This window comes from Cryptomeria japonica, chromosome 7 (assembly GCF_030272615.1).
Source record: "Cryptomeria japonica chromosome 7, Sugi_1.0, whole genome shotgun sequence".
NCBI lineage: Eukaryota > Viridiplantae > Streptophyta > Pinopsida > Cupressales > Cupressaceae > Cryptomeria > Cryptomeria japonica.
Genome location: NC_081411.1, coordinates 380,882,227 through 380,893,225, shown reverse-complemented (window position 1 = coordinate 380,893,225; position 10,999 = coordinate 380,882,227). Strand labels below are relative to the sequence as shown.

General features: G+C 31.0%; 2 protein-coding genes across 2 annotated transcripts; both read left to right on the top strand.

Annotated features, from left to right (window-relative positions):
• Positions 1-2,972: 2,972 nt before the first annotated feature.
• On the top strand, positions 2,973-4,670 carry LOC131030098 (SKP1-like protein 1B). The gene is made up of 2 exons (XM_057960780.2): positions 2,973-3,340; positions 4,314-4,670. The coding sequence occupies exons 1-2, from the start codon at positions 3,041-3,043 to the stop codon at positions 4,485-4,487; spliced, it is 474 nt and encodes a 157-aa protein (XP_057816763.2). The 5' UTR covers positions 2,973-3,040; the 3' UTR covers positions 4,488-4,670.
• Positions 4,671-6,910: 2,240 nt separating this feature from the next.
• Positions 6,911-8,580, top strand: LOC131030099 (uncharacterized). Its single transcript, XM_057960781.2, has 2 exons — positions 6,911-7,935; positions 8,114-8,580. The coding sequence occupies exons 1-2, from the start codon at positions 7,407-7,409 to the stop codon at positions 8,170-8,172; spliced, it is 588 nt and encodes a 195-aa protein (XP_057816764.2). The 5' UTR covers positions 6,911-7,406; the 3' UTR covers positions 8,173-8,580.
• The last annotated feature ends 2,419 nt before the right edge of the window (positions 8,581-10,999 follow it).

Sequence of the window (10,999 nt, the reverse complement as noted above, 5' to 3'; positions counted from 1 at the left end):
AATCTAGGCAATAAATTCCATTTTTTAGAAACAAATAGCATTTTGGAGAAAGACGAAAACTCTCAATTTTAACCATGGAAAAATACATGGACATGCCTAGGCCTCACTAGAAATAGTAGTGAAAGGATTTTGTAGATTATAGAATATGAAAATATTTTGTGGGTTAATGGATCCTTGGTGAGTTGGAGAAGTTGTAAGTCTCTTAATGAACCCACCAAGGATCAATTCTAATTGAGTGCAAGGCTCGGACATAAAAAATTGGATAAGGTTGGGATCGTGCCCCAAACAAATTTGTTTTAAGTAGCTAAAACAAATTTGAGGATGAAAAATCTTCTATAAAAGAAAAAAATAAAAAATTCTTTGTGTAAGATGAATGGAAAAGTAACACAACATTCAAGAAGATGAGGTCACACAAAAATACACATCTTATCAATAACAATAGTCAAAACTTCAGCTCTTCCCTATTTATGAAAGATGAGACCACACAAAAACACACGACATATTATAAGTAATGACAATTCTAACTCCACCTTTTCCATATGGCCACATATATGCTAGGACAAGTTGATTTCTATTGGCTAGGTTTGTTCCCCTCATGGTTGCCTCCAAAGTACACAAAATGCCCCCATACAATTCACTGCCCTTAGCAGCAAGAGCACCAAAAGCAGTTAAGTGGCACACAAACAAATATATGAATTGTTCCCTGCCTCAATGACTATAGTGCTAAAAGGAATTAGCAAACTATACAAGACCAAAATACTTTGCTTAAGAAGATAGGTGAAGAAGCACTACATCAAAGAAGATGAGGCATATTATTAGTGATAATGACATATCAAACTCCACACTATCTCATATGCACAAATATTTCTAGATAAGTTGATCTGCAACATTGGGGTTTGATCCCCTCATAGGTCCCTTTATCGCAAACAACATCTCCTCACCCAATCTACTTCCTATGCAAGGTAAAGTGATGAATGGATGGTTGGCTTTCTTTCTAGTGAGGGAATACCTTTCTTGCAGGACATTGCTATGGAAATCACGGTAGCCCCTGCTTTGGAACACAACAACTTAGGAAAACACCATGGCTTAGCTGAAGAAGAAGCTCTGAGCAGATGAAGATACCAAAGAAAAGGAGTGATCTACTCTACTATTACCACCAAATTTCTCCTATCAGATAATATCCACATACTTAGCATTTTTAATTTGTTGCAGTTCATTGATTAGATTAGATTCAAATTAAATATTTTCCTGTATAGTAAAATAGAGGTTTAAAATTTGGCTAATGAGCTTAATTGGGCTAATCCAATTTCATTAGTGAGTAAAGAGGTCAACATTGATAGGTCCTCAAAGGGGACTCTAGGTCCCTATGGAGTGGGCTTTGTAGCTCATTATCTTGTTAAAATCTCGCATGTGTATCGTGTGGGTAATGATGTGGAAGACACTCTATCGAAGTGGGCGATGTCATTGAATGCGAATATGTTTTTGGGAGCGATTTGATGATTTAGAATGGCAACAGCTATTCTAGCTCAAAAACAGACCTGTCGTACAACGTGTTAGTGACAGGTTAGTCAATCGCAACCGTTAACTGCAAAATTGATGGTGTAAAACGCCCAACTAACACGCGTGTTAGTCAATTCATACTGTCTTTTTGGAACCAGAATATACGCATCCATTTAGAATGGGGTGAGGGATGTGAAATTATGCCAGGTGAGGGATGTAAGGTAATTTTGTGAATGGATGGAATGAAGGTCATTTTGATATCTTCTAATGTATGTAATATTTTTTTTTATATTAATAAAATATATACTATTTTCACTGATAAAAAAAAGAAATAGAGGTTTGAAAGAGGAAAAATGCTTTCATAAACCCTTCACATACATTAAAAATATTTAATGATATAGTGTGAGGTGATCCATTTGTGATTAGTCCATTAACAAATATTTAGTCATGAGCTTACTAATTATTATTAAAAATTATTTTATCAAAAATATTTTAGAGAGTTAATATGCTATAAAAATATACAAATTATTATAGATACATATGATTAAGTCATATTTTTATTTAAAAGAACTCATATTATTAAATGAATAGTATAGGTATCTTAAAATTATATTTACTAAATATAAGAACATTAAAATTTTATTATATCTATAGTTTTTTTGTTTTCTTAATATAATTTGTTTTATTGTATTTTGTAAAATTTGAGTATTTTTATAATTAAATTTTAAATTTACTATCATTAGTCCAAAATCATTAAAAATAGAAAATATATATTTCCTATACATTATAATAATTAAATAGTAATTGCTTTTTTTCAATATACATTTAATTTTTGCACATGAGAGGTGCAATTTAATTATTTGAGTTAGATTATTTTGGATCACATTGTGTGTGAACCATCATCTAAATGTTGATGCCAAAAATTGTAGCACAATCTAAACTAGAAACCACATTAACTAGAAAATTATATATTTATATGTTACATTTAGATTTATGCTTAAATATTAATTCTTTGACCTTGTAAATAACTATCAAATTAAAGCTAAGATATTGAATGTATCATATTAATATAATTCATTTAAACTGACTAAATATAGACATAAATATAATAATTTTAAAGTCAATTCTCTTCTATTTTAATCATGAATCGTATCTAATAATCCAAAGGGTAAATCATGAATTTTAATTAAAAAACATTGAAGCTAAAAATAAATAAATGTAATATAGCTATATTTTTAGTTACTATTAGAACGATAAAAACGGCCGACGGATTTTGAAATTTTAAAAATAGCCACCAATAATAAAACAAGAAAAACAAATCACCACCCGGGTTAGTGTTAAGCAAAAAGCTGAAGCGCCAAAAATATAAAATTCGCCACAAATAACTCACAGGGCTATTTTTATCCATATAAAAAAATACAGGGGTTAGCCAGTTATTGCATATTATTACAAAGTGAGTTAGAGATTTGTTATTTCTCTTTCTTGGATTTTCGTTTGCTTTCCCTCAGCAGGATTTCTGTTTTCAATCCCTAAAACATCCATGGCGAAGGAATGTAAAGTGAAATTGAAGAGCTCAGACGATGAAATGTTCGAGGTTGATGAGGCCGTCGCATTTGAATCTGAAACGATCAAGAATATGATTGAGGATACGGGCAGGGAGAACCCCGTGCCCTTGAATTTAAGTAGTAACATCTTGGTCAAAGTTATTGAATATTGTAATTTTCATTTGGATGCCGCCAAGACCAGCGAAGAAAAGAGTGCTATTTCGGAGGAGGATGTGAAGAAGTGGGATCAGGAGTTCGTGAAGGTGGATCAAGCTACCCTTTTTGATCTTATACTGGTATGTATGATTTTCAGCTCCCCTTTATTAGCGTGTTTAGATGTTGTTTTTAATGTATTACTTAGGGTTTCAGAAAGAAAATTGAACCTTCTGATGTTGTAAAATTTGAGTTTTGAGATTAAGGTTTTCCAGAAATATTATACATATTTTGGCTTTAAAGCACACGGATTGCTATGGTTCTGGTTAACCGATTTTTGAGTTTTGGGACAAATTGAAGCAATTTCGCTTACCGATTTTATGTGGCTTTGGAATGTCTTTAATGGTAGGATTTGCGGGACGAATTTTTGCGCAATTTTGTTTTGTATGCATATATATTTCTGTTTCGCCTGGTTTTGTTTTCTAGGCTTCATATTTTGTGTATCCTGTTTTAGTTTTTTAGGTTTCATATTGTAGTTCCTTTGAACGACCTATCTGGATGATTTTCGAAAATTAGACGTTTACGTTTATCCAGAAAATTTTAAGCTATTTGTTTAAGCTTGTTCAGAAAATTTGAAGCTATTTGTTTAAGTTTGTATAGAAAATGTAAAACAATTCTTTGTCCAGAAAATTTGAAGCTTTTGTTTAAGTTTGTCCAAAAAATTTGAAGCTGTTTTTGGAAATTTGGAAAAATGGTAGCGTAGCGGATACTTTTCTGAATAAAACAAGCATTTCATACAATGCATGTTTTAGAAGGATATCTGTAGTGCCATCTATAAAGTCTTAGTTCTGATTTCCTCTATTCATGCGGTGCAAACATTGAAAGAGAGAGCAGGATCTGGAAAATGCCTCTGTCTCTCTTGCATTACTGTGAGGGAGTTGCACCGTTCCCCCCTTTCTGTCATTGAGGATGTGTGTGTTTGCTTGTAGATGATAGATTTAATTGTTAAATCATTTGCATTATATATTTATTGATATGCTTAAGTAAACTTTATTTTCTCTATATGTATAAATTGCAAATAATGACTTGTTATGTATATTTATTTGCTGTGAGCAGGGAGCCAACTATCTGAATACAAAGAATCTTCTGGACTTAACGTGCCAAACTGTAGCTGACATGATTAAGGGAAAAACACCAGAAGAGATCCGAAAGATATTTAACATAAAAAATGACTACACTCCTGAAGAGGAGGAAGAAGTCAGGCGTGAAAATGAATGGGCCTTTGAGTAGATGTGGAAGTTAATTTTTATATAGTTTTATGGCATGGGACTTGGGTTTCTTACCAACTATCTTTAAGAACTTGGAGATTTGATATCTGGTTTTTGCCTGGTATCCTATTTAAGTTGTATTAAATGTAGCAGTCTTAGGTGATAAGTTGACAATATTTCAATATTATGGTATGTTTTATTTTGATTGTGTTGTAAAAATAAAATTCAAATGTTCTTATTTTCAAATTTGATGTAGTTTGAAATTATTAGCTGTCATCTATATTGATATTTTAGTTGAAATTATTAATTAATATTAATCAATAAAACATGCACAAACCAATTATAATCAACGATTTCACCAATCATAATCATCATTGTGGATATTATTCAATGATACCTTTTATTCTTTCATGGCAATGAAAATAAAGTAGTTAAGCACCAATGTTAGTAAAAAAAAATTAAATTAAATAAATTTTTTTTCTTTTGAAAAAAACTGAATATATAGAAATTAAATTAAAGTCGGAAATTTTAATATAAATATATTAAATGCCATCATTTTAAAAACTCAAAAAATCATTTAAAAATTGTTTTATTTTAATTTTAAAAATGAAATACTAAATTTAAAATATGTTTTTTTTTATTAAAATGTTTAATTTTGAAAATATTAAATTTATTGTTAAATACTAATTTTTGAATTATATGATTGACATCAATATTAAAATAGTAATTTTTTTTCTATGTTAAAGATATTTATTTTATTAATTTTATAGCAAAAAAGATTATTATTTAATTTTTTTTTTCATTTTATAGTATTTGTATTACAAGATTAATACATGTATATTGTTCATAAATAAATGTAACTAACAATCTCACTTTGCTGTGTAATGGGTAGGACAAAGAGATGTGTAAGTTCAATTAAGAAAATTTTGATATAATATAGCTACATATATTTGTGTTGTACATGAGGTTAATTGGTAGGCCTTTTCAAAAATGATGTTTTCTATGCAAAAAAATTAACAATGACATGTCACATTGTAAAGGAAATGTCACCTACAACGAAAAAAAAATCATCCAATGTTAATTAGTGCCATGTGTGAAATCTTGGGGCATTACATCATGGAAATGTTTGAGAACAATTAAGTGTTTTTAAATCATCCAATGTTAATTCGTGTCACGTGTGAAATCTTGGGGCATTACATCATGGAAATGTTTGAGAACAATTTAGTGTTTTTAAAAAATGATTTTCAGTGATGGATAAAATTGTTGAAGTATATTAATCTTTCTATGTTAAAGGCATTTATTTTTTTATTTAATAGCAAAAAATATTATTATTTTATTAAAAATATTTTATTATTATTTTTTCATTTTATAGTATTTGTATTACAAGATTAATACATCCATATTGTTCATAAATATATGTAACTAGCAATCTCACCTTGGTGTGTAATGGGTAGGTCAAAGAGATGTGCAAGTTCAATTAGGGAAATTCTATATAATAGCTATATAATAGCTACAATGCATCAGTGGAGAAGTAATAGCTTCAAATCAACTATGAATCCACTTAAAAGGATTGAAATGTGAAAAAAAATAAAAAAACCTCCAATCAAAAACTTACAAATCTAACCCCCAAAATTTGAAAACAATTCTAATGCTAATTTTGGCTAGCTCCCAACTTCTCCTTCCACCTTGAACAAACATGGTAAAAGTTTTTATGATTATTGCTATTTAGTTGTGTTTTAAAGGCATTCATTCATTTTCATTTGAGTAATCCTTTCGTATGTGGAAGTCATTATAAACCACTTCCATTTAAGAAAGACCATGTTAAGAACATTATGATAGGAGTACATAAAAGGAGACTAATTGTGCATTATGATTATGAGTGTGCATTACCCTAAACTAGATCTCTAGGATACAAATCAAATCCATACATGCGTACTCGATCTAGATCTATGAATACAATTTAATCTTGTACAGTATTAATATATTTTTCTAATAGTGAAATAGACTATTACACTATAAACAAAGAGAAACCAATTTCAAACTCAAAAAATAAATTTAAATTTGTCAACAAATTTAGTCAACAATATTATTTTTTTAAAATAAATATTTTCTTCACATATAATAGTGAAATAGACTATTACACTTAATCTTGTACAGTATTAATATATTGTTGTCATAGTGAAATAGACTTACACTATAAACAAAGAGAAACTAATTTCAAACTCAAAAAATAAATTTAAATTTGTCAACAAATTTATTCAACGATATTATTTTTAAAAATAAATATTTTCTTCACAATATTATTAACTTGAAAATTCTATTATTATTTAATTTAATCTAACACAATAACCAAAAGCTTTTGCTTTACAATTTTATTTCTTTAAAAGAATGATCCAGACAATGTAAACATGTTATCTTAGAGAACAATCAATTCCTTCATGCTCCCTACAGCTGTTAGCATAAGTTCCAGTTAAAAAGCAGATGACCACGTGGCAAAGTCCAGTGACATTCGCTGTTGTTGTGTTTGCTCATCATTCGTCAAAGCCTTTAATGATATGGCATGGGAGAAGCGGACAAAAAGAAAATATATATGCGTGTTTCTGTCTATATACTTTCGCGGTGTGTGCGGTTGCGTAGCTTAAGCAGGGGCAGTCAGGGTTATGTTAAAAAGGGGGGAACAGAGCGGTTGGGTCATATGGTTGGGGGGGGGCTTTTCTGCCTTTTCGCTCTGTCTCGATCGAAAGCCAGAAGGCAATAAGTACAGGACAGGTCTGGAAAACATTTTTTAAGAAATAAGCAACATTGGATTGCAATCAGGAGTTTGGAGAAGAAGCATAGTAAAGAAAACCCATTTCCCCACTTTTATGGAATTAGATCTGGTAATTTGCAACATCTTGTGTTTAAATCTCCAGGACCTTTGATTTCAGTCTGAGATCTGCCCATGGAGAAATACATGCACCGAACTCCGCCTCGGCCGCGACACCAGCAAAAGGAATTGTCAGATTGTAGAATACGAAAACCCTTTGTAGAAGACGGAAGGCAAAGAAGCATACCGATCAAGAAGATGAGGCTCCACAAAGACACACGGCATCTTATCTATAATGACAGTTCAATCTCCACCTTTTCCCAGGAGAACAGATCTGCCAGGACAAGCCGATCACCATCGCCAGGGTTCGATCCGCTTGCTGTCGCCTCCAATGCACACAAAATATCCCTGTCCAGTTCGCCGCCCTCGCGAGCCAAATGGGTTAACAGGCGGCTGGCCTGTTTTATGGCGAGGGAATACCTCTCACGCGGGACACTGCTGGGGAAACCATGGCCGCCGCAGGATTCGAATATGACACCTCCGGAAAACGCTACAGCACAGCCGAAGAAGAATCTTCAAGGAGACAAAGCTGCCAGAGAAAGGGAAGCGCTCTACTATACTGTCACCACAGATTTCCTACGCTCAGATGATAGTCACATTCCCTGTATTTATAATCCGTCACAGATGGCTGCTTGGCTCGGATTGATTTGATACAAGTCCGCTCAAACCCTAGAATGAAAATTCCAAAAGATGGCTGTGCTATTTTGTGGTATAAGCCCCCTTTACGATTTCTATTGTCTTCGTATCGGAAAGGTGAAACTTCCTATATTTTTCTTTTGCAGGTTATCTGGTGAGACACAAAATTTTCTGTATAAGAAGGTTTCGACTCTCACGCACCTGACAGATTCAGAATGTATGAATACGTTTTATGGCTAGACTAATACCTGCAGAGTGTTTGGAGTCTGCAGATTGAAAGTAATATACTGATTAAGTGTAAAAGATGTTTTTTCTTTCTTTTACGTTACGGAAGGCAATTCGTAGGTGTCTTTTTATTTCCGGCAGGATACAGATTCGAATCCGGAAAGCTGTTGTTATAAAGCTTCCCTTGCTACGAACCCCTCAGCCAGGAAACAGTCGGCGTGGTCGACTGGTTGAGTTAATTTTCGCTTTGTTGTTTTGTTCGTCATATGACGGGATTTTGAAGTTAATTTAAGGCAGTAATTGTGTTTTAAAAACTAGTGGACCCACCTTTATATGCGTTGTACTTACTCTTTTATGTTTTTATAATCTCTAATAGCCATTGTTATTACTCTGCTGACTATTCGTGCATGGTTTATAAAAAATTTCCAAGTTACGTCTTAGTGATTGTAGTTGAGATACGCTATTTTAAGATATATATGTTTTATCGTTCTTTTTGTTTCAAGAATTCTTGTAAGTTAAAAATATGAGATTATTTTTTTTATACAAAATTATATATTATTTAGAGAAGTTTAAAAAATAATTAGATGGAATATGTAAGTGAAAGGAATGATGAAGTAACAAGAATGTATATAATAATAAAAAGAAGAAAGTAACATCTTGGTAAAATAGTTAGACGAAGTAAATTTTAAACTACAAAGATAATGGAATATTGTATGGGAGCAATGAGTCTTACAAACAACATCAAGGGAAAGACTATTTGTGATAAAGTCTCTTAATTGACAATAAAACCCTAATCCAAGATGTTAAGCACGCTATTCTAGATCAAACTTGTTTCAAGAGTGGTCAAATATCTCCAATCATTTCCATTACTATTATGCCTTTTGCAAATCACAAGCCCTTCAAGTGTCCCCCAATTCTTTGCCCTTACCTCATGTCACCATGTGATTGATGCAAATAATAAGGATGTGTCTTGGAATGCAAATGATATGATTTTCTTGGGGGAGTGTCCCTCTAAAATTAGTGGAAGAAGTGTTTGATTTGACCTTAGATGATGATTGCATATTTAAGTGATTGGAAGTAGAGATTCCAAACTGGATTTTTAATATATATAGGGGCTTGGGCGAAGCCTTCCCTTTATGAGTTACAAATTTTTATGCAAGGTGTTTGAAGAAACATTGATACTACTTCCATTGCCTCATTGGCAAGAGGTTTCTTTTTAATCTACTTTCAGTTTGAGGTAGATCATGTTTTTAGTAGAGCAATTGACAATGTCTTTTTAGCAAGTTTAATACCTTTACACATCTCTAGATTCCTTTCTTTAATCCAAATACTCATTCGATTGCAGAAGTTATTCTTTAAGTGGGACTTGATTCAGTAGGTGATGAGAAAGGTTGGGGATTTCATTAGATTTGACAAATCCTCAAATAGTTTTTAGTAGAAATTTGTTCGGCTTTGCATGATGTTAGACCTATTGAAGTCAATCATTCACTCCATCTAAATTTATCTTATCATGAAGTTTGGAGTGAATTCATTGAATGCCTATCTAGACAATTACTTCATTTCAATCATCTTAGTTATAAGATATTATAGTGTTCTTCCAAAAATCCTCTAAGTGCTAAAACAATTATAATGCAATAATGGTTCTAGAAAGTAATAAAGCTAAATTTTGGTAAATTCATTCAATTTAGGGTGGCGACCTTGTCTTGATTGACTAAAGAATGCCATTGTAGAAAAGAGGTCACGAGTTCTAGTTAAAAAGATTTTGGATTAGATGTATTTTTATGTTGATGCAACTTTTCATCTTTTAAAAAACTCAATGTAGATATTATCTAATATTTAAAATATTAAAGATTTATATTTTATAACATGATATATAAAATATATATTAAAAAAATTTAATTTAAATAATATTAATATAATTCTTAAATATTAAATATTTATACTTTAAGAAAATATATTCTAAAAATATTAATATAATTTATTTTTTCTACATTTTCCCTTATTTTTCACCTTTTTTAAGGTATATTTTGCTATGTAATGTTAGTATTATTTCAATCAAATTTTAGTTAAAAATGTACATCATTTATAAAATTGAAAGATGTAGTATATTTTTTATAAAATTATTGTTAAAATCATCATTAGGTATATTTATAATTATTAAATTAAAAATCGATATATTTGTAAATTTATTAATAATTTGGAGAGGTTATAAATTTATTTATTAAATTATTTGGGCCAAAGAAACTTAACTTAAATTCTATTAAAAAAAATCTAGTAAGTTAATCTTTTAAACATGAACACAATTATTTAATTTTTAACTAAATAATACATACTATTTTATCTAAAATTGTAAAGAAAATTATAGTTCCTAATTCTTGTTTACCTACTAGGCCTAATACTAACACAATTTTACTAAAATATTTATGTGTATCATATGAGGAATCAATTGGAAATAATGTTTAAGGATATCATACGAGAGAAATATATTCTTGGCTCCCTCAGACCCCACAAGGGGGATACCCACCTTGTTGCCCCCACACTCATTTATCAATAATAAATTTTTTGTTATTGCAAGGTTGAGATACCATTTTCATAGCACGATAGACCTATTAAAATAACATAAGATGATGTTGCATGTCTAATACCTTTGAATTCACTGCTATCATTAGGCTAGATGAACATGTTGGGTCCCAAAATATTTGCTCAGATTCCTAATTATAATTGGAGATGAAAGAATTGAGAGTTCTATAGTAGTATCTAATGTATGCTTTCCAGCAAAATTTGTCATTGGATGAAACATAACCTAC